Genomic DNA, 23030 nt, shown 5'->3' on the forward strand with positions numbered 1-23030 from the left:
AAACCATCCGTCCTGAAGTGCTGAAATATTCATAGAGAATCCAACGATTCTCTCTCCCCGTACCAGCGAAGAAGCTTCAAGTTAAAACAGTAGTTTAAATCATCAAATGTTCCATGTGAATCAATTGCTTCGCGCACATTAAAAAAGAAAAGGACCAGCCTTAGTAAATGGGATCTCTACTCCACCGGTGACTTCGCATCCCTATAGCCCAGTTTTTATACAAAACCGTTTATCGAGATCCATTCTAACTTTTCACAAAGTTTTAGCATATTAACACACACCCCTTCTAAAAATAAATAGGCAACTTGATCCACTAACCACTTAACCCACACCACTTGTATATAGCCTTGCAGTTTCCTGGGGAAACCGAATTCCCTTAAATTCTCGTGCAACTCAGTCCTGTGCATGTTTACTCGGAGCAAGTCTCCCTGGCTTCGGTGAAAAGCAACCCTGCAAAGGTTCTCACCCTTAGTCGGAAAGAAAACAAAGAAACGAACGAACCCCAGTTTAAATCACAGCAGTCCCCGCTTAAGCTGGACTGAGGATCGTAGCTCTGCTTTGAAAATTAAGGTCTGTATATACTGTATATCAGGGTAAAAGAACCTCTCAGGGTGCCTCGCCCCTCCCCCTATTTCAGACCACACGTGATTCTTCTACACACGGAATAACTGTTGCAATAGAAACAATTAGACTGGCTTGTGTCTTTTTTTGCTTAAAAGACTGTGCCATCTCTGCTTTGATAGCATAGTGGGGCAATTCAAAAAGAACAGAATAATGGAATTCTTTCCCCACCCATTTCCTGCCTGCCCTTATGTCCCAGAGCGAGCTTTGGGCCCTTGTTGCGGATGTGGCCTCGCGATTTACTGAACCCGGAACAGGCGCCTGGCCAAACTGTACCATCGCCTGCAGCTGTCCAAAGGGAAGCGCAGAGAGGGCAGGAGGCGCTGGCCGGCATTCACTGGGTAGGTGCGAGGGAGGATGATCGTTTGATTAAAAAGCCAGGAGAGGATTATTTTGGAGTCCCCCCCATTACAATCTAAGATTACAGTCGGACAGGTGAAAATGAACATATACATTTTAAGGCATAATGAGAAGTCGCCAGCCTCTTAGAGATTCTGGGTTTCGGCTGCTAGTGATGCAGCTGAACCAGGTAAAGTCAAGGTGGCCGGGTCTCAAGCTGGTTTAAGGTCCAGAACCACATCAGCACCAAACGCACCGTTGATTTTAGAGGGGGCCGTTTTCCTCTCGTGGGTTCCTACTGAGGTCTTTACCACTCGGGAGTATATCCCGGGTGTCGAAAGGGACGGGCTGCAAAAGCACTTGCGCGTGGAAAAGAATGCCACCCAGATGCGCAAGGCTTTTATTTCCAAGAGTGCGCTCCGCCCTACATTTAGTGACTGGGGAATTCCGTACATCTCCACGGGACGCGAAATAGACACGCGTCTTCCAACGCGTTTGGGACCCAGGCGTCGAAGCTCCACTTCCTACGCAGGCAACGCAAACAGACCACAAATCATCGGGTACCTCTGAGAGACAGACAATTTATTTGGAGTGAACATACCTTTTCGACATAGCTTATTTCTCAAGTTCAAATTCGGTGTGTGCACGTGTGCGGACAATGGTGTCAACTTGGTGGAAGAAGTGCTGTTTTTTGTGTGGGTGAGATGCTAACGATGAGAAGGGGAGGGCGGGGGGTGGGTAGGGAAGTTCGAAGAAGAAACTAAAATTGGCATGCCACAAATCAATTTTTTTGTTTTTTAGAAAAAGGAAAAAAAAGGGAGGGGGAAAAACAGAATAGACAAACAACTCCCTCCCCAAGAAGCTGAATTCGAATCTCGCGCCTGGTAAACTTTGCAAGGTAAACGCAGAAGGACGCCTCTATAAACTAGTGGAACGTGCTATGGACTTAAATAACCGTGAAGACATTGATCCCTTGAGGCTGCAGCCAAGTGACAGTCTTTTTGTTCTCTCTCCTTATACCAGCAACTTTTAAAATCCTTGCTCGGTTTTTGCGACGGAAAAAACGTCTCTGGTTTGGAACGGAAACTCTCTCCCAAGTCTTTCTCTCTCTGCATGTGTCTCTCCACCTCCCGCCGCTCAGTCCCTCGGGGCCCGGCCTGTCTGCCCTCCCATTCCACCGTCTTGCCTCCCTCCCCCGGCCTGTCCCAGGGAGGCGGACGGGGCGGGCGTCGGTCGTTAGGAGCAGAACATTTTGCTGCCTGCTTTGGGGAAAGCCAGAAAGTCTTTGCCGGAGTCCTGGGGCGCAGCCAGGCCTGCCAGCTGCCCTTTGAGCACGGCGGTGGCGCCGCCGCCCAGCGAGCGCCCCAGGGCCCCCGTCTCCAAGAGGGAGCCTTTGGTGGTAGCCCAAGACACTGCGGTGCTGCTCAAGGCCTGGTTCAAAGTACTGTGCCGGAAGAGCGGGTCGTGGAACACGCCGTCAACCCAGTTCCTGAGGTTGGTGACGGGGGAATCCTTCGGGTGCCTCTCCAAGACGCCCCCAGCCGTCGGGGCCGGCGCGGCGCTAGAGGCACTGGACGCCCCCTGCTGGCGCTTCAGCATGCACGACGGGTACTCGGCCTGGTTGAGCGAGGTGGCCGTGTGCGCCAGGGACCAAATCCTCGGCTTGCTGGACGCCTCCAGGAGCTGCTGCTGCTGGTAACACGACTTGGCCTCGCAGCTCCTCTGCCGCGCGCTCAGCAGCTCCGCCGCCTCGCAGCCCTCCGCGCCCGCCGTCGGGTCCTTGAGGCAGCTCTTTGCCCGCTCGAGGGGGCTTTCCAGCGGGGCTGCGCCGGCGCCCAAGGAGGAGGGATCCTTGCAGGCCTCGGTGGCGCACGCTTCCCCCTCCGCGTGGCCGAAAGCCGCAGCCTTCAGCTCGCCCTCGGAGCTCTCCGACTCCAGCGGGTCGTAGTCGTCCAGGTCGCTGAGGCCCAACTCTTTGTCCTCCTTGCTGGCCGGCTCTGAGCAAAGGAGGGAAAGGAGGACACGTTACAAACGAGACGGGCAGGGCGCGTCAGATACATTTGCAGCTGAGGCTTGTTCTTGGCTAGTTGAGGTTCCTGCATTGCACGAACCCACGGGGCTTACGATTCTGTGCAATGGCTTTAAGGCTAGGACTCCTCCACCCATTCTCTGTCTGCGTTTTGCTTCCCCTCACTCTTCACAACAGCTCTGTAGGATGCACGGTTAACAGCAATCCCATTTTACTAATCGGAACCAGAAATGGGCAGTCACTTGTCTTGGGATATGTATAGGGGGACGTGACCATCTTATATAGGCTGCGCCCCTTTACCTGGCTTGCTGGACACAGTGGGCGTGGCTCTCACAGGGAGGATTTCCTGTAGACCCTGTGAGATCCAACTTCCCCTGTGTGTACCTTTATAGCAAGCACGCATTGTGGGTTGGACTGCGTCGTAAACGTCCCTCAACTTACCCAAGGCAACCCAACCACTGCATGGCTTCCAAAGGTTTCGAAACCCAAATGAAAAGCCGGTGTTGCGCTCAGGCCTAGCAAAACAAGCGCTTTTCTACGCGAGGAAGCAAACCTTTTAAAGGTTTTGGTCGGGTGGAAACCGATGCAAAGCCCGGCAGGCGCACCTCTCATTTGACAGCCCCCTTCCCCTGTCGAAGCAGAGCAGACTCAGAAGGGACACTGGCCGCCTCAAGACATTCTCTCGAAATCCCCAGCGCAGCTGCAAATCTAGAAACCTCTTTATTGCATTAAAGGCAACACACCCGTGCTTTTGGTCTCCTGGACACCCATCACCCTCCCCGTGTGCCCAGTATCCTTGTCCCAGTGAAGGGCGACAGGGCTAAGATAGCTCCTGCCTCCAGTATACGGCTAAGAGACTTGGAAGATACCCTCGAGTTTCTCATTCTTCAAGCTCTCCCCTTGACCCTCTCCCTCGTCCTCGTCCTCGTAGGGTCTCTTTTCGTCCGCACACTTGTTCCTGGGGGGCCAGGTCATCTTGTTCTCCTTCTTGAGCCTCCTCCTGGCGTTGGCGAACCAGGTGGAGACCTGCGTGAGGGTCATCTTGGTGATGATGGCCAGCATGATCTTCTCGCCTTTGGTCGGGTAGGGGTTCTTGCGGTGCTCCTGCAGCCAGGCCTTCAGCGTGCTGGTGGTCTCCCGAGTGGCGTTTTTCCTCCGCGTCCCTCCATCCATGGTACCATATCTAGGGCGGGGGAAAGAGTGTCAGTGAAAATGCAGCGCCAACGAGCCGGAAGAAAGCACCACCCACATGGTCTGATTCACCGACGCAATTCCATTTCCCGCGAGAAAGGGATCCTGGTATCCAAGGTTCACCTTTAAATATTTTCCCTCTTTCTACAAAACCCAGAACGCGCTGGTCTTACCAGGAAAACGGTTCAGCTTGGTTAAGCCAAGCAGCTAGAAAGACGGGAGCGTTTGGATACACAATTGGTGATCAATAGGACCTTAACCAGCTTGCTATCCTGCCTATACTTACTTGGGAGTAAATCCCCCTTGAAAATGGGGTCGCACAGTTAATCTTGGGATTTAGGCTCATCTCGATCATGGATGGAGTCTTTGGGACTTGCCTCGCAAATAACTTACTCGGGGCAAGACCAACGTACACCTGATCTAAATCGGGAGTATAGACAGCCTCAAAACAACGGCACTCGGGCTCCTGAAAAGCGTGCTGCGGATCTTGTACACGCTTACTCTGAATTGAGTCCCGGTGACTTCTGAGTTTGCACCGGATTGCAGCCTGAAAGCATGTCTACTTCAGAAGGCGAACAGCCGCCCTTGGGAGGCGTCCAAAATTCAACTCCTGCGAAATGGATATGCTAAAAAAATAATATAAATATATATTTAAAGTCTACTCTTGCTCCAGCGCTCTGAGAGAGGCCACCGAAGTAACCTCAGGGCGCAGGTATTAATAAAAATATTTATTTTATTATTCGTAAATTTCTCTCCTACCCATTCCATATATATATGCTGCACAAGACGCTGGGCTATACCTGAATATTTAATGCACACCATCTAAGGAAAGGTCATCGGCACCCAGTGGGCTTAAAAGGTTGGAACAGCGTAAGGAGGATTCTTGGTGTGTGTGTTTTAAAGCAATAACCGCACCAAAGATTTTAAAAAAGAAGAAGAAATATAAAATTGTTCGGCACATTTGTAAACGTGGTGGGGGAGTGCCAAAAAGCGGCCCCCAATCTGCCCATGTAATAGTAAAAAGAGAAGCCAGTAGGAGATGAGCGAAGATTTTGGTTCACACGTGCCAAACGATGAGTGAAAGGCCAACGTGACGTCTTGCTCGTGTGAACGAACCATCGCGAGCTCAACAGAGGCAGGACTTCCTGGCACCTTAAACGCCGTGTTCTTCAACGGGACCAATTCATACTTTTAACAAGGGCTGGATCATTTGAGGTTGGCTACCCCAGGGGCTAAAGAGTCGTCAAAAATAGAAGTCTTGGAAAGAACTTCTCTATCATCTCACAGTGTTTTTCAGCAGAGCCGGTTTCATGCATTCAGATCCCAGTTAATGAAGTGTGCCCTACTCAAGCGGAGACAAAAGGGTGCGCGTGCACGTGTGATGTAGCCCGTGGAAGCCAGTCGAGAAGAGGTATTTGTGATTAAATCCATACGGATCTATTGCTGTGATAGCGCAGATCTTATCGCATAGATCGAGCGCTAAGGCAACCACAGCGCTTTCCTACTATCCCTGGACAATAACCACCAGCTTATAGGGATGCTATACTTGAAAACGCTAGAGGATAAAACGCCAGTGATAGGAGTAAGTCGCTCGTGTGACTTCGCCTTGCCTTCAAATATATTGTGTTCCGCCAGTGAAGGCGTGTCTTACTTTCTCACTTCGTACCTTGGGCATCAAAGCCCACCATTGGACTTCCGCATGTGCAGAACCAGGCTGTACCCTGGCATACGAGAGCTAATTGAGATCGACTCCGTGAACTCTTTCATCAGGTGTAGGGAAACCTCCCCCCGCCCCGCGCACCTGACTACAACTCCCATCAGCTCCAGCAAGCATAGCCACTGACCAGCGATGATGGGAGTTTAGCAACATCTGAAGCGGAGCTTCCCAAAGTTGGGTCCCCAGCTGTTTTTTGGACTACAATTCCCATCATTCCTGACCATTGATCCTGCTAGCTAGGGATGATGGGAGTTGTAGTCCCAAAACAGCTGGAGCCCTAACTTTGGGAATCCCTGATCTGGAGGACCAAAAGTTCTCCACACCTGATTAAGATCAAGGATGGAGACGAGGCTTTCCCCAACCGGATGACCTATAGTTGTTGTTGAACTACAACTCCCATTATCGAGTTGGCCGGGCTGGCTGACGCTGATGGGAATTGGAGTTCAACAGAGTGGAGGCCCGCAGGCAGATCCGCTTACTCCTTCGTAAAACGGATCGGGTCGCAGTATCGATCTCCATTAATCAATGAGGACTTGCTTCCAAAGAAATATAGCACGGAGAGGAGGGGTGTCATCCAGATTAAGATCGGGCTGGCAGACGAATGAAAGAGGTCAAAAGGAAAATTTTCGCATTTGCTGTGGGCTCCTCCAAAACGAATCGGAGATTAGTGGCGCAAAACTAGCTCCGGATCCGTGCAGAAGAACGAAGAACAGGTTCATTTCGTGTAGACAACGGGGAAACATAACTTGTTATTGGCATTTATAGAGATAAAGAGCGGACGCCATTAAAGCTCCATTTAAACCCATTTCTTTCTTTCGGGAATGCGCTGGCTTTTAGGCGCCTTGGTTTCTCGCTGGAGTCAATGGGGTCTGAGCCGCTTCAGGGCAGGTTCACACGTGCACGCTACACCGATTCCTCGTGCCTGATTTGGTGAGCAGCCTCTGCTGAAAAGCGCGGCCTTTCTCAAGGAGGCGCGCTTTGATGCTTGTTTCGGATGTGTTCAGGATCCCGGCTTCCAAGCGCTCCATTGGTGAGATCAGAGATCATCTGACTCTGATACAGGGGCGGCTTATTCTGGCCACACTTGTTTCCTACTGGTCCTTTGAGAAAAGCACAAGCTGAAGACGTCTCCTGATTAAGAAGCGCAACTAACCTCCTCTCCTCTCTCTCCCCCCCTTGGCCCCCACCGCCTTTTCCTGCCCCTCAATGAACGGCTGATGGTTTATTTCTTACCTGTCATATTGATACTGACTGAGCGTGTGGTCGTATGGATAGTATGCAGCCGCCTGGGTGATTCCCGCATGCGCAGATCCGCTCCCATCCTTCGAATCAAAGCTGTTCTGGAACATGAAAAGCAAAGGCGTCGTCTTATCAGCGCTCCCCTCCCCCACGGGCAGTGCGGGGGGGAGGCAGGAAGGGAGACACGCGCAAATGGACACGTTTTTATTTATTTTTGCAGTGGAGAGACACATCGAGGAGCAAAAAACAAAAAAAATCCTCTAGAACATTTTCAAAGCTAAACAGGATCCGGCTTGATTTCAAATGGGATGGGAGGCCACGTGTTGAGATTCCTGTATCGCCCTCGTGGTATATGACCCTCGTGGTCCCTTCCGACTCTTCACTTCTGTAATTATATCAGGGGGTTAAACTTGGGCTGCAAACTTGGGCACAAGTCCCACTGAACTCAGTACAGCTTACTTCCGAGTAGACTGGCATCGATTGTATTTCAGCAGGTGCGTACATTTCTTCAATTCCTGTATAATGGACTTAATTGGAGAGGAACACGAAGTTCCTTGTACTCTTGTCCACTGACTCAATGTTAGCGTCTCTTGGCCCGATTTGATGCACGTTTACTCAGAGGAAACCTTATTTTCCTGCAATGGAATTTACTCACAGGAAAGCTGGTTTAGCCTCTGCAGTCCACTGGAATCCACTGCTTTCCTTCATCCGACTAAGAATGGTATTTTATGTACACTGGGCTCCAATAACAAGTGACTAGGGATAAGCAAGGGTCAAATATCACCTAGGGCAGTGATGTCCAAACTTTTTTTTCAAAGAGGGTCAGATTTGATGAAGTGAAGGGCCGTGGAAGCCGACCAAAGGGCCGACCGAAGTTGTTAACCTTTAGGATTGAAGTTGTCGAGCTTTTCTTAGAATTGGAGTTGTTGAGGTTTTTTTTAGGATTTTACTCCCTGAAACAAGTGCGAAACAAGGGCCCTCTTAAAACTGCAATCCTCAATAAACATACTTTTCTAAAAAAAAGGGGGGGCAATTGCAATAAATGGGACGTGACCTGTTTGCCACACAGGGAAGTATACGAAAAGTTAATTTCTTAACGTAGACATTTTATGCATAATTTTACATTTAAAATGAGCAATTTTAAATGAGCATAATTTTACATTTAAAATGAGCAAACTCGAGTTCCTGTTCTAGTGACAACTCCAGACTCGTTTTCTTGGGTCAGTTTCAGTACACAGAATGTTCAGTACACAGTTTCAGTACACAGAAAGTCAGCAATGCCACGATATCTTAGCGTTTATAATTTATCTCTAATTAAGTAGTTGGATCGCAGAGATCAGCAGACAATAGTTTCTCAGATCTTATTATCGTCTATCTCTAATTACATAGTTGTAGACTGATCTCCGTGTTGTTAGACACCTGAATTAGCAACGCCTATGATTGACTGAAGTTTCTCACAGCCCCGATTCATATTCACCTCGGATTACCCCATGGCACATAGACAGGTTACATAGCCGTTGGCTAATTAAACAACCCATGGCCTTTTAAACCCTTTCTCTGTGTATTATTGTTATTGTTTGTTACTAGGTTTTGTGTTTTTATATTGTAAACCGCCCTGTGCTCCTCGGATGAAAGGCGGCATAGAAATTTAATAAATAAAATAAATAGGAAACATTTTGTGTTTCCTCCAGCTTTGCTTGTACTAGTGATACATCTCTAACTCTATCTACACCTACACACACGTGGGGATGCACAGCACACACAGGTTGCTATTAAAAAGTGCATAACTAGAAATTAAGTCGCGCTTAACTTGATGAGGTTCACTCGCTTAGGAGCTCAGCCTTAATGTCCTTAGGGACTGGGTTGAGCGGTGAAGCTTCTAGCTAAGCTGCGACTCTCTCAGTTTGCTGACTTGGAAGAGCAAAAGTCCCTTGGTAACGGGGTAACGGGGTTTCCTTCTTGCCCAGTCAATGCGTTGAGGTGGAAGTCGTGCTCGCTGCGCAGAAGACTTACCAAGGAGTAGAAAGCCGACGCCTCCGTCCCGTAGGTCACGTAGTTGCCATAGCCTTGCGTGTTCGTGTAGGGACTCCCATAGACTCCCAGGGCAGCTGCCGAGTTGAGCTCGTGCCTGGCCGTGGCTAGCAGCCTGCTCTCGTACACGGGGCAATAGACGGGGGTCTGAGCCGAGGCTGCGGCCCCAGAGTCCGTGAGGGTCCTGCCGGTGGTCTCACAGCAAGTGGTCAAGGAGTTGGTGGTCATCAGGAACTAGGACGAGAGAAGACAGGGCAGCTGACAGCCATGGCAACCAACAGGCCGATCTACCAACCATTTCTAGCGAAGACCGTTTTTGGTCCCAGATCAGTGAGCTTTCACACAACCCACTGACTCCCGTGTCCATTGGTTTTAATGAGCATCTCTTCTTCACGTTAATTAATCCGGAACAACCGCCACCCCCACTATCCGACCTCACAAAGGGCACAAACTCGGGACAGTGCGATCCATCCGTGTTATCACACAGAAACGCGCGATGAAACGGTCGTCTGCAACCGCCCAGTCACTTGCAGAATCCTCAGCTCCCAAAATGGAGGGGGAAGGGGCACCCAGGCCGAATAGCGGAAGGGGAAAACAGTGGAAGGAAGTGGCTGCAATCCTATACACGTTTACCTGGGAGCAAGTCCCATTGTGCTCAGTGGGGCTGACTTCTGAATAGACCTGCATGGGATTGCGCCGTTAGTGATCTTAAATAAGTACCTTATATATTATGTTAAACCCAGTGGCTTAACTGGTTTGTGGATCGGGGAGAAATTTAAAGATCGGTTGGGGAGGGGGGGAACCTAGTTCCAGTTCACACTTGTCAACTAAAGAGAAAGAGAAAGAGAGAAAGAAAATACTTTTCAGTTTTTAATGCATTCTTCCGGCGAGCTAGACCGCTCACATTAACATTAATACATACATCCGTCTCGGTTCTAGAACACATTTATTTCCAGGTAAAAGTACTGAGAATGTTAATGAAGTTTAATCCCAGATCCTTCGCGAGAGCTAATTGAACATTTGTTTTAACTGCAGATTCCAACCCCACTTCTGTCCCAGAAGTTCGGTCCTGCTCTCTTTTAAGGGTACGATCCAGAAAGGAGCTGAGCCGAGGCCTCAGCTGATACAAGGCCTCTGACTGCACCCCACCTAAGTTCCTGCTAAACGAAGTCTTTGCCCGTGAATCTGGCTTGAACCGGCCAGTTGTTGTGGTTGTTGAATCCTCTTCCATCCACCCGCTTACTTCAGAGTAGGTCCGCGGACCAGGAGGAACGGGCTGCTTCCTTCTTATCCCTTGCCCCCGTTCACCTCTGGGCAGTAAGTGAAACCCTCTGAGATCAATGAACACCTGAGATCTTTCCGTCTTCAGCGCGCTGCGGGAGTAATTTGTTGCAGGCTAGCTAGCACCCCTCTGAAACTAGAGACCTTCCAAATCTCAGGACGGGGCTCTCCAACCCAATCCTAAACGACACCCCGCCCCTTGACTCCAATTTAACTCCCCACCCCTCACTGTTAACATTCTCACTCTAGGTCAAGGTCCTTCGATGAATCCAGGACAGGTGGACTTTCTAAACCAGTTCGTGGTTAGAGCACCGCAGCGTTAGGATACCAAGGCGACAGTCTCCCTTTTACCTGGAAGTAAGTGCCTTTGGTTTCACTGGGGCCTTACTTCCGCGTAAAGATGGCAGTCACTGCTCTTGGGGAAGGGGGGGGGTCCATCCCTTCCCCCAGCCCCCAGTTGATCTGAAGCAAATCAGGTCCCTGCAAAAGCGCCTTCCAGGAGCTGGGAATTCTCCTGCGCGCCTTCACAGCGGAGGGCAGCGAAAGGAAAGGGCGTAGATGCGATGGGAGTCCGGCAGGACTTACCTGGGGTGCAGACGAGTAGGGGTATCCGAACTGGGGGTAGGACATGGCCACGGGGGTCTCCCAGGCTCCAGGAACAACCAGGAGAGGCGCTGGATCCGCGAGCTCCGCAGGCTGCCTCGCTGTGCCGTGTGGCCCCGAGTGATGGATAATCCGAGCTTCCTAGGGGCTTAGAGGACCAAGCATAAAACCATCTTGAATTCATCTGCCTTGAACCTGAAACTATTGTGTGTGTGTGTTGGGGGGGGGAGTTTGTCTTCCCTCCCCCGCACAACACACACACGCACACAACTCGCGATCTTAAAAAGATCTGCCTAGGCAGCGTGGCGCTTCTTCAACACGAACAACATAAAAGGCACGGTTGCTCTGAGGTTTCGTGGGGGGAAATACATATTTTGCCCACACACAGGCAGCGGCGGAGGGAGGGGAAGAGAACCACTCCTAGCTGAAACACACATGTCAAATCAAACATCTGACGTCAAGAAGGAGAAAAAACAAACCCTACAGAAACTGCCTCTCGCTCGCATGTTTGTGTGCACCTTTGTGGTAGACCACGGCCTGGAATTTAAACCAAATACCCAGGATGAAAGTTTGTTTTCCAACGCCTCAGAGCACGCTGGCTGATCGCTATTTCAGGGAGTTCTCCTGCGCTGATAAGGAAAGCGAACCCCAAACGTCCAACATGGCAAGTTCCTGAGTGGTTCATAACTGCATCTCAGATATCAATAGTTTGGAGAGGAGAAATCAGTGTCGTCTCTCTCCCTCCCCCCCCCCCCCGAATCACTGAAGGGTGGTCAGCACTTTTAATTAGAAATTAATTAATGAGCAGCTGCCTGCTGATTCCTCCCACTCCTCCCTCACTTACAAACGAGGCCGCTGGAAGGGCAGGCGCGCAAGCGAGGCTTTTAAATCAACAGTTGAAACGAGCTCCGGAGCTGACAGTCAAAGCACGTGGATAAGGCGACTCTTGAAGCCCCGCCACCAAAGTGCACGTTAGGAAAGGACAAGGAATGGGCATTTGCGCTGAACGGACATTATGTTAGACGTTTTAGGCTTTAAAAACTTTTTGAGGTGGGGAGATATGGAAGACCAAAGTGAGGAGGGACTACAACTTTGAATAAACTTCAGGCCATTGAGTGGCAGGGGGAGAGTGATCTTCAAACTCAGGCCAGATCTGATTTGCAAAGCGAGAGCATCTATCCATACTCAAAACAACAGCGGACATTTATACAGCATTGTACAATCTTCAAACTTCTTCGCATGCATTATCTCAGGAATCCTTACAAGAGCAATGCAAAACTGAGTGTTTCCAGGTACTTAAAAAAAAAATTGGGGCACGGGTCCAAATTCACATTAAAATTGCATATGCTAACTTAAATGTCTATGTGCAGATATAGACAGCAAAGTCAACTAATTTCTCATCCAAGCCACTCTACTTAAAAAATCCAGTTAACTGGTACCCATTTCAGATGTGTTCCTCTTTAATTCATTTAACCAGTAGTAAAGTGAATTTCCCAACAGATCCTGCTTCAAATCAATTAAGCGCCCCTTCAATTATCCTATTTCATTGCCTCCAACTCATCTTAAGAGAAAGTCATCTTCAACTGATGTACTTCCCCAAATTTACACCCTTATACCTCGAATTAATGTCAATTAAGACCAACCCTTTCATTTCCCCCTGAATTTATTATCCACTAGAAACATTTGGGGCACTGGGAAAAAGATCTGGAATCTGAGATACTTAGGCTCAACACTAGCTACAGCCTGGTCAGTATCATCATTCTGGTCTTGCAGTGCAGAACATATGCTGAGAGGGTAGTTGGCCTAAAACCTCTTTCTTAGCAAGTTCATAGGGGAGGGGATTTTCTGGTTCATAGTCTGTTTTCCCCACTACCTGTGCTAAGGTAACTCTCAAACTCTCTCTTAATGGTTTTGATTTTTTGTTGTGTGGGAATATACAAGTTTTCTAGGTCGGTAGAATATGAAAACTAGTTCATATTTTTTTAATCAGGAGACTGACCAAAGAATACCACCCCAATTGTAGTTGTGATTTCCTGGAATTAATATGGCTCCCCATATTGTCAAGCACTCTACCCTTCCTCTGGTGTGCCCTCTCTCACATGTCCAATGATCCCCTCAGATCTCTGACAGAGAAACAATAAATCAGCATTGTCCCACCTGGCTTTCAGTCCTTAATTTAAGCCACATTTTCCTGAGTGGCAGCACAGAAATAGATGAAATAAATGTGATTCCCTCTCTGTGTCATACAGATTCACTACCTGTGACAGTCAAACTTCCATACAGTTTTATCAAACTGTGCCCCTTTCTTTCAATGTCCAGCTGGTATCCATTAGCTCCCCAGAATCCAAGTGTCCAAGAGTCACTAGTTTATAGTATAACATGAGATCATAGAACAGCACTACCTCTCTTTAAAACAAACTCTGATATTTGACCAGAGGTTCTGTTTGAGAGCAGAAGGCAGAGCTAGGCCTTTCCTTAGTCCCTCCCTTTTCGCACCTTTGGATTATCTCTGGCTTCTTGTCCAAGATACATTCACAACCAGCCTTTTAAACTTCACATGAATTGGTCAAGAATAGTCATCGCTCCCACTTTTGAACTGGAAGAGAGGGGAGGGAGAAAAATCTACCTTTCCTGAAAGTATGCATAAAGTGTTTTAAGAGGTGGCTAATTTACTATGTGATCTGTGTATACACTCTTATTTCATTTTATGACTACAAATATAAGACTACATCAGAAAGTCATTTTCTTGGAGACTTATTAAACCGTAGATCGCAGATTTCTGCCAAAGCCTCTTGTTAGACCTTTTTATCCTACTAGGGAAGTTTAAGTGTTTAATGGGAGTGGTGCTTTAAATGTTTAATGAGAATGATATTTGGTCTTTCTTGATTTCTGTCTCTCGTTGTTAGCCCAAGTCGCCAGCACCATCGCTGGAAGGAGCAATGCACATTTCATTGATGTTAGTAGCAAAACGCCAATTAATTTTAATGGAGCTGGAATTTCTGCAATGCTGAGTGCTGTCTAGGGCTCAAAGGCCCACCCTCGATTCTTCAGGCAAGTCGGGGATCTCTCATTCTCAGTGTGTGATCCTAAACATTTGGATCCTTAAAGACTTTTCTGTAGTCTTCCTTCTAAGTGAACATGTTGGCCTTATCTGGAAAGAGCTAAATGCTCAGTAGGATGGTCTCAGGCACTGCCATCAGTAAAGTGGGATTAACAGAATACAATATTCTGGTTGAAGGAACAAGGTAAAATCACAAAGAATTTTGTACTTTAGAAGGTTCACCATAAAGGTGAAAACTGCATTCAAAAGGCAAATACGCTGCAAATGAAGTTTTGTTTGAACTCGCTTCCTATTTTTGGAAGTCGGTTGCATGGAGGGTCATGGAAGCCCCAGGCGAAACCTATGAGAAGTATAGGACCTTATGCAAACTATTGATGGTTTGGCTAGGCTGAAGGTCTCTCTCTTGCTCTCCCCAGGATATTTACCATCTGTCCCATTTAGAGGGTAGGCCAGGATATAAATTCAGCAAAAATGTTCGCTTTGAAGACAGCTCCAGTGTGATTGACTTCCGGCATGTTTATTAATCCTAAAGGATTAATTTACTTATAAAGGTAAAGGTAAAGGTACCCCTGCCCGTACGGGCCAGTCTTGACAGACTCTAGGGTTGTGCGCCCATCTCACTCAAGAGGCCGGGGGCCAGCGCTGTCCGGAGACACTTCCGGGTCACGTGGCCAGCGTGACATCGCTGCTCTGGCGAGCCAGAGCTGCACACGGAAACGCCGTTTACCTTCCCGCTGGTAAGCGGTCCCTATTTATCTACTTGCACCCGGGAGTGCTTTCGAACTGCTAGGTTGGCAGGCGCTGGGACTGAACAACGGGAGCGCACCCTGCTGCGGGGATTCGAACCGCCGACCTTTCGATCAGCAAGCCCTAGGGGCTGAGGCTTTCACCAACAGCGCCACCCGCGTCCCTCAATTACTTATAGTATTACTCTATTTAAATTCTAGTTCTGACCATAAAACAGCAGGGGATATCCAGCAGCAGTCATACTCAGGGTAGATGAAACCTTAAGTCCACTGACTTCAATGGATCTACAATATGACTGCCATTGGATAGACCCAGGAAAACAATTTTTTGAAAGTAAGTGATTTCAGGGAGATGAGCAAAAAGATTCTTTTTAACCATTTTTTCCAAGGTGAGAGTGGACTCTTACCCTCCTTAGTAACTCCCGCTAAATTCAGAGGAGCATTTACTTTGGGTTAAAAGAGAGAAGTTCTTATTAATAAGTTGGCATACCATTACTACTGGTTTCACCACCCCGTCAGTCCCCTTCACCTTGTCACCTTTATCTAGGCTTCTCCTGGAAAGTCCAGTACATATAATTTTCCTCCAGGACCTTTTGTGTATGTGTTTGTATTGGGGAGCGGGGAGGGGAGGGTCTAAAGAAAACCCCCAATCTCTGAAAATCGGGATACTCTGCCTAGAGAGGAACTTGCAGTGGGGAAGTTAGCCAAACCCAGGGCGGGCGAGTTTCTGTGCGTATTTGCGCGCGTGGAGAGGGGAGGGCAGCTGTGGCGGGGGAGGGAGGGATGAAAGGAGTGCAGACTTGCTCGGAGAGCTGCCTGGGTTCAGACATGTGAATAGCCCCAGGGTCACACTCTAATTAATGATGATGTTCCCTTCTTCTCCCCAGCTGGAAGACTTGGTGCCTCCCAGGGACGAATCTGCCCGCTCTGACAGCTCGGTTGAGGGTGATGGATGACTATCTGGAGACCGCAGTACACCTAATATAATCATATCTGCTGCGTAATTGCTATAATTTACCGAGGCAAAGCCTTGGCTCTAGGAGGAGCGCGTTAAAAGGCAGCAAAGCAGCTCAGCAGCCCCTTCAAAAGAGAGGGCCACCCTGAACCTAGTTTAAGCGCGTTTACCTGGGAGTAAGAGGCACAAGGGATGTCTTCAGATTACCTGTGCTAGTTCCCTGGAACTTTGGTGAGACACTGGGCTCATCCATCCTGTCCTTTAATGTGGATAGTATGAGGGAAAGGAAAGTCTGGGAAAGCAGTGATTTTGAGGAGAGCGTCATATGGACAGTGGAGAATGAATGGGTTGGAAACTTAACCAGTCACATTAAACGACAGTGCGGACGATCACCCCTTTCCACCCGCATTGTATGTTTACTCAAATGAATAGGCCCTACTTCCAAGGAACAGCCCAATTCCACGTGCGTGGTTTTTTAAACTTTAAAGCAAGTCCCACTATGGTTCGTCAGGAACTGAGACCAAACTGGGGAGGAAAGAGTTAACACCCACTCATCCCCCCCCAAAGGCTTCTGCTATCTCTCTCCGCTCCGCCTGCGGCTTTTAAATGAAAATAAATACGTCTAGCACATGTCCAAACACAGATGTATCGCGCGCAATATGTGGGGTGTCCCACCCTCTAGTCCACAAACAGGGTTGTGATCCTGCGCACGCTTGTCACGGAGTCAAGTCCACTTCTGGGAAGCTATGACCAGAGTTGCACTGTAAAGTTTATTTGGGTAGATCGGGAGGTCGCAACACACATGGGTGGAACTTTTGCGGAAGGAGGCAAAAGATTGCAGCGGTTGTATAATATTTGCAGGGCGTATAAGCGTATCAGACCCCAGGATTCTCCGGCACGCAGATCACTTAAAGCGGCTGAGCGGTTCGCGGCGGCAGCTTCAGTAGTTTAGGGATCGCAGACGCTTTACAAATAAATGCATTGGGGGCGGGGGGGGGCTGCTTCATGGGCAGGCTGTGACATTAATTTCTTCCCCCCACCGGCTACATTTCTAAAACTGTTTCTCCTCCTCGTAGCCTGCCTGTAGTTGATGAAGGAGCCAGCCAACCAGCCAACTGGATGGAGGAACCTCTTTCAGAAACGAAAGCCAAAGTTTGCAAGTACTTCATGGAGACTGGGGATGGTGGCAGCTGCTGGTCTAGCCAGACTTACTCAGAAGGCACAACCGCAGTCGATGGAAGTAACTTCTAAGGAAATCAGCTTTAGGGACCGAGGTCCTAAACAGGATGCAATCCTGTGCTCGTTTTCCTGGGAATAAGACTTACCGAAACTCAATGGAAGTCCTACTTTCGAGTAGACCCGCTTTTAAAAAATATATAAATGATTGTACGAGGACCATCTCTGAAGATAAAGGGAAACCCGAGAGCCACGCAGCCTATACATTGCAGGTATACAATACCAGGAGGCGGGGGTGGGGGTGTTTACTGCAACACGCAGGCGCGTCGCCCTCCAGGGGACGGGGGCGGGGTGCAGCCTCCCAGATCTCCAAAGGAGTTCAGCGTTAAACGTTGCAATTAGCTGACTGAGGCAGACAACTTTTACAGAGGATGGTGCAATGCCCCCCCCTTCCGCCAAACCGCAACGTTGCAAATCCATCTTCACACACACACACACACGCCTTTTTCAAATACTCAAAACAATTCCACCGGGATCACCCTGCACTGGCAGACGGAGCAAAGAAGTTTCTCGCCCGTTTCTGGATCCATAACATAGCCTCTCCCCCCCATGATCCATGCCATCCTATCCCGCTTCTAGACGAAATGTCCTCCCTGGGACCGTTTGAACTGCAATCCTTTATCCACGATGAACGCAGCAAGTCTAGGATCGCGCTGTTGTTTAGGTGCTTAGTAGAAATCAATGCGTTTTTTCCTTCTTTTTTGGCTAGGGCCTTCCATAGCGTTCTACTACAAAGTCATGGTGGGTTACTAACTACTCGCCCTCACCCTTGACTTCGGAGTAACAGCACGACCCGTGCTGATTGACTTGGGAATGTGTCTAATTAGGTGCAGTGGCGCCCCCCTCCCCGCCCCCGGTAAGTATCCATAGGATTTCAACTTTAGGTTTGTATCCCGAAGCACGCTTCCTTTGAAGTTCAGGCGTTGGAATGAACGAGTCTCCTGCCCGAATAAACACGCCCAAGATCGGCAGGACTGGCTTCAAGGCGCCTAATAGCAGGGTGCGTGGCTCCAGCTCCACACACTCAGTCGGAAGTCAGTCCCCCAAGAACAAAGTGGGATCATGATTCCCTCGAGCCCCTGAAATAGTTCTCCCCCATACAGCCTAGGTTCCCCTCTCCTCCAGCAAACACCACGCCAAGCGCTGCCCTGTTTCCAGGCTCCTCATAAATCTGTGAGATTTCCCGCAAACGCCCCACTTTAGGAGGAAAGGCATTCGGATGAATTTCACTATCTCCCCATTCAGCATCTAAGCTAGAAAGTAACAGTGTCTTAAAGGCAGTCCCTGCATTTAGCAGCGTACCTCGCTCACGAAGAGATCCAGGGACAGGCGTCTGAGCGCTATCCTGTGGAAAACAACAACTTTTGCGCATAGGGCAACAAGCTGACTTCTACACGTAACAGGGAGCAGCCAGAGCGAAGACCTTCTTTTGCCAAAGAGACCACCCAGAGCAATTCTCATAACACAGCTCCCCAAATCAGAACGAGTGGGTGTTATTTCTTGAAAAACAACAGCAGCAGCAGCAACAACAAATACGCAGCGTAGCAGAGCGAAGTGTGCAGCGTCTTCAGGGTTTAAATCTCTGCAGATTTTTTTCATCGTTCTTCTCCAAGAAACTAAAGCCAATGTCTGGCTGGTTTGTTTTTTGAATCCTCCCCAAGAAAACTTGTAAGAAAGAGAAGTGCAGGAGCAGGCCCTAGCAGGTGAGGTAGCTGCTCTGATTGAGGTCGGCAGGAAATTGATCTGGACACGTTTTGAGCAGTTAGAGAAACCATCGGGTTATTTTTGCCCTAATTTTCTCTGCCTGAATGGCCCAGGACTAACCACTTCCTCTGGTTCCGAATTTACAATTTCTCAAGACACCCCTGATAAGGAAAGAATCCGCCGCATCTTCGCCCCCCAACCCCTACAAACACCCCCCCCCCTCAGCCAGCACCCAAAAGGCGAATAAACTAAGTTGCACTCCTGCGCATATTAACTTGGAGGCGAATCCCAAATAAAAGGAGTGCGACTTCCTCCCGTAATCACGGTTTGGATCGGGCCAGAAGGGTGTTAAAGAATGTGGATCCCGCGACCTTGGAAAAACCTTCCCCAACGTTTTGGACTTCGGAGCTGGCGGCGCTTCTCCAGCTTTCCTGTTTGTAAAATGGATGAAAAAGCGTAAACTAGAAAATTGAGGGTATCTCCTTGTCGGCGACCTCACCAAACCTGACACTGGACTTGAACTAGCCAGAGACCTGCAGAGGGTCTAGGATCAACCAGTGCGTGTGGACAAACTGGTTTTAGACAGGCGCCAGGTCAGACCTAACACAGAAGCCCCAACCCCCTATTTTCACGCAAATATCGGCACGGACGTTTTTTGTCGTTTTATTCTCCCGGCCTGGCTAATAACCAAGGCGAATTTACGCCTGTTACCAACAACAACAAATCAATGGGATTCATTTGCCAATGCGTTTGGCTCCCCCCATTAACCCCCCCCCTTTTCTTCGACTTACAGTAAGGAATCTGTGGCGCTTCTCCAAAAAAACACCTCCCCAGAGGACCAGGTTAGAAGGAGGACCCACCCAGTTCTTGTCAGCGCCGGAATCTTTGCAGTCGTAGCCCTAAGCTGTGAAACCGGAGGTTTTAAAAGTGTGTCGTCGAACATGTGCAGAGTGCCTTGCAGTCACTCCTGAACCATGCACAACAACACGATTGGGATGGGACGCGGGAGGTGACAGAGTTTTCGGGCTCGATTTCTAAGCAACCCCACTTCTCAGGCTAGAAACTGTGTCTGAAATCCTATACCCACTTGGCTGCCAGTCCGCCGCGTTGAACTTCCTACGCAGTAAACAACTACAGGATTGCACCGACCAGCGCCGAGTTTACAGAAGCGATTTAAAGCAACCCCCCCCGCCAAACAGAGGAACTTTACACCCGCACTTCCTTCATAGGGGTGCCCTCCCCGCGCCTTCACGGTCCTCCAAGCTTGGGCTCCTTTTCCATGTCCACCAAACTTTCTTGGCCAACGCAGCCTCCCTGCCCAAAGTCTCCTAGAGCAACCGACCAAAGTTGCACTCTATGCATGACCGCGAACACCCTTTCCCTTTCCCCATCCCCGTGCCGAGAAGAGAAAAAGCATGTGTGTAAGGCGGCTTTCCTCTCAGCCCTAGGTAAACACTGCCCAAGCCGCATGATGGATCGCCCGTAGTTTCTCTTCCATAGGCAGCCCGAGATTTCCCAGCCGGCTGGCTGCAGAAGGCAGGCTATTGTTGGGGTGAGCGTGGATGGATGGACGCCTAGATGGGCGGAAAGGAAGCCGGGGTGCAAGTGCACCGCCAGCAAGGAAGTGTCTCTCTTTCTTGTTACCTGCAATCACGCCGGGCTGCGCCTAGGATCTCCTGGCGAGAGCTTGTCCATGGCAAAGGGTGGCCGCGTCTTTTCGCCTCGCTCGCAGCGGCTCGCTTTGGAGAGAGCAGCAGCCACAGCAGCGCGCTAATGGAGACATTGCTCAGTGTATGGAATACCTGACTGGAGTCAGTCCGACGAGTGAGTGCCTCCAGTCCCCAGGCGCCACAGTCACTTCACTAACCCCCTGCACCGGAGTGACGTTCGAGTGCAGAGCTGCGCTTACCGCGCGCCTTTTCCTCCTCCTGATTAACACTTTCCAACGCTGCCCTCGCTCGCTCGCTTGCTCGCTCGCTCGCGCGCTGCTGCTGCTGCTGCTGCTGCACCCCCTCCCCGCTCGCAACTTGCGCTGCTGGCCGCTGCCTGCGCAGGTCACAGCTCCGCCGGTTCGAGTCCGGAGGGAGGGCAGTCCTCTTGCATCCCTAAGACCAGCAAACGCGCTCTTTAAAAACCAGGCGCCACATTTCTATAGCTCTTTAGATTATCTTCCAAGTTCTTCAGAACCGTCGTCGTAGTAGCTATCCCCTTACAACAACCCTGGAAGGTAGGTCGATTACCTGCGGATGGAGGTAGGGGAGGTGGGCGGGGGGCACCGAGGCTTGTCATCAAACACTAGTTGGGGGCTGAGATGAGATCTGAACCCGGGGCTTCCTAGCTCACTGCCCACTGCCCTCTTAGCAACTATGCTACAACTGCTTATTGGGTCATTTCTGCAGCACTTTCATTGTCCAAAGCGATTTCTGACCCATTTCCAGCTTAGCATTCTTTGGGACCCATTTCCACAGGGAGCCACGACTGGGAAAGATGCTCACACCCTGTGCCCCTGGAAACCAAGAAGGTGACAACAATATCATATTTTGTGAAAAGCATTTAGCCTTATAGTGCAATCCCATGCAAATCTATTAGGTCAGTTCCACTGGGATTTGCTCTCAAGTAAATACCCACTGAATTGCAACCTTGCAACATAGACCTCAGATATGCAGATGACACAACCTTGATGGCAGAAAGTGAGGAGGAATTAAAGAACCTTTTAATGAGGGTGAAAGAGGAGAGCGCAAAATATGGTCTGAAGCTCAACATCAAAAAAACGAAGATCATGGCCACTGGTCCCATCACCTCCTGGCAAATAGAAGGGGAAGAAATGGAGGCAGTGAGAGATTTTACTTTCTTGGGCTCCATGATCACTGCAGATGGTGACAGCAGCCACAAAATTAAAAGACGCCTGCTTCTTGGGAGAAGGGCAATGACAGGCCTAGATAGCATCTTGAGAAGTAGAGACGTCACCTTGACAACAAAGGTCCGTATAGTTAAAGCCATGGTTTTCCCAGTAGTGATGTATGGAAGTGAGAGCTGGACCATAAAGAAGGCTGATCGCCGAAGAACTGATGCTTTTGAATTATGGTGCTGGAGAAGACTCTTGAGAGTCCCATGGACTGCAAGAAGATCAAACGCATCCATTCTTAAGGAAATCAGCCCTGAGTGCTCACTGGAAGGACAGATCGTGAAACTGAGGCTCCAATATTCTGGCCACCTCATGAGAAGAGAAGACTCCCTGGAAAAGACCCTGATGTTGGGAAAGATGGAGGGCACAAGGAGAAGGGGCGACAGAGGACGAGATGGTTGGATAGTGTTTTCGAGGTTACCAGCATGAGTTTGACCAAACTGCGGGAGGCAGTGGAAGACAGGAGTGCCTGGCGTGCTCTGGTCCATGGGGTCACGAAGAGTCGGACACGACTAAACGACTAAACAACAACAACAACAAACATAGGCCTAGGTGCTTACTTCTAGATACATGTGCCTAGGACTGCAGATTTATAGTGTGATTCTCTATGTTGTCTACTCAGAAGTAAGTCCCACTGAGTTCATGAGATTTACTTCCAGGTAAATTAGCACAGGACTGCACTCTTAATTTTATTCCAACCCTCTGAGCACTGTCCAGGTTTGATTTACTTCCTTTCCTCCTAATGGGCAATTGGGTTGGGCCATACAACCCACATCCCCCAGTCTGAGGTTGCCAAAGTCCCTTCTCCTAGCACACCAGGTGGATGTGGAATCTGCAATTGCTAAATCTATCCAGAAGGAATCTTTCATTCAGGGTCCAGATCCCACTTACATGGGAAGTTCCTCAGGTTGGGAAGGAACAGGAAGAAAGTTGATTAGACCCAGGAAAGCCTATGCTGAGGAGCAAAAAGAGGGAACACTAAAAACAGATTCACAGGGGCAGGAGGAGGGGACTCTAACTGAGGCCTGGAAATAAATACCTTATATCTAATGCCTTTATATTGGGAGGAAGATAAGAAATTACCCCTGGGATCTGAATGCTGTTCTTTATTTGCGCTTGGGCGGTTTGCGCAGTTGAAATATAGGTCCCCAACCTGAAACACACTGTGGCCCAGTTGATGCATTCTGTAGAATTAAATGGCAAAGCTCTTCCTGGCCTGTATCACTGCAAAGGAAACTCCATCTTAGGAAGAAAGAACCTCCTTCCAGATTCAAAACAAGCAGAGGAGGGAGAAGAATGCAGCCTAGGAGTCTTCCTCAAGCGCACTCCCCACTGCTGCCTTTGAAAATTGCAATGCTTAACAAAGTAGTTC

The 23030-nt window shown here is 49.2% G+C and overlaps 1 protein-coding gene across 2 annotated transcripts; it reads right to left on the reverse strand.

The window, feature by feature from the left end:
* Positions 1 to 1516: 1516 nt before the first annotated feature.
* Positions 1517 to 20729, reverse strand: IRX4 (iroquois homeobox 4). 2 transcript variants are annotated; one of them, XM_053397223.1, is made up of 7 exons: positions 20398 to 20729; positions 11034 to 11199; positions 9888 to 9994; positions 9150 to 9401; positions 7131 to 7237; positions 3859 to 4172; positions 1517 to 2957 (listed from the first exon to the last, which is right to left on the reverse strand). In XM_053397223.1, the coding sequence occupies exons 4-7, from the start codon at positions 9393 to 9395 to the stop codon at positions 2197 to 2199; spliced, it is 1428 nt and encodes a 475-aa protein (XP_053253198.1). In that variant the 5' UTR covers positions 9396 to 9401; positions 9888 to 9994; positions 11034 to 11199; positions 20398 to 20729; the 3' UTR covers positions 1517 to 2196. The 2 variants fall into 2 exon arrangements, with proteins under 2 accessions (XP_053253198.1, XP_053253197.1); XM_053397222.1 differs by lacking the exon at positions 9888 to 9994.
* Between the last annotated feature and the right edge of the window lie 2301 nt (positions 20730 to 23030).

Source organism: Podarcis raffonei, chromosome 7 (genome assembly GCF_027172205.1).
Source record: "Podarcis raffonei isolate rPodRaf1 chromosome 7, rPodRaf1.pri, whole genome shotgun sequence".
Classification (NCBI taxonomy): Eukaryota; Metazoa; Chordata; class Lepidosauria; order Squamata; family Lacertidae; genus Podarcis; species Podarcis raffonei.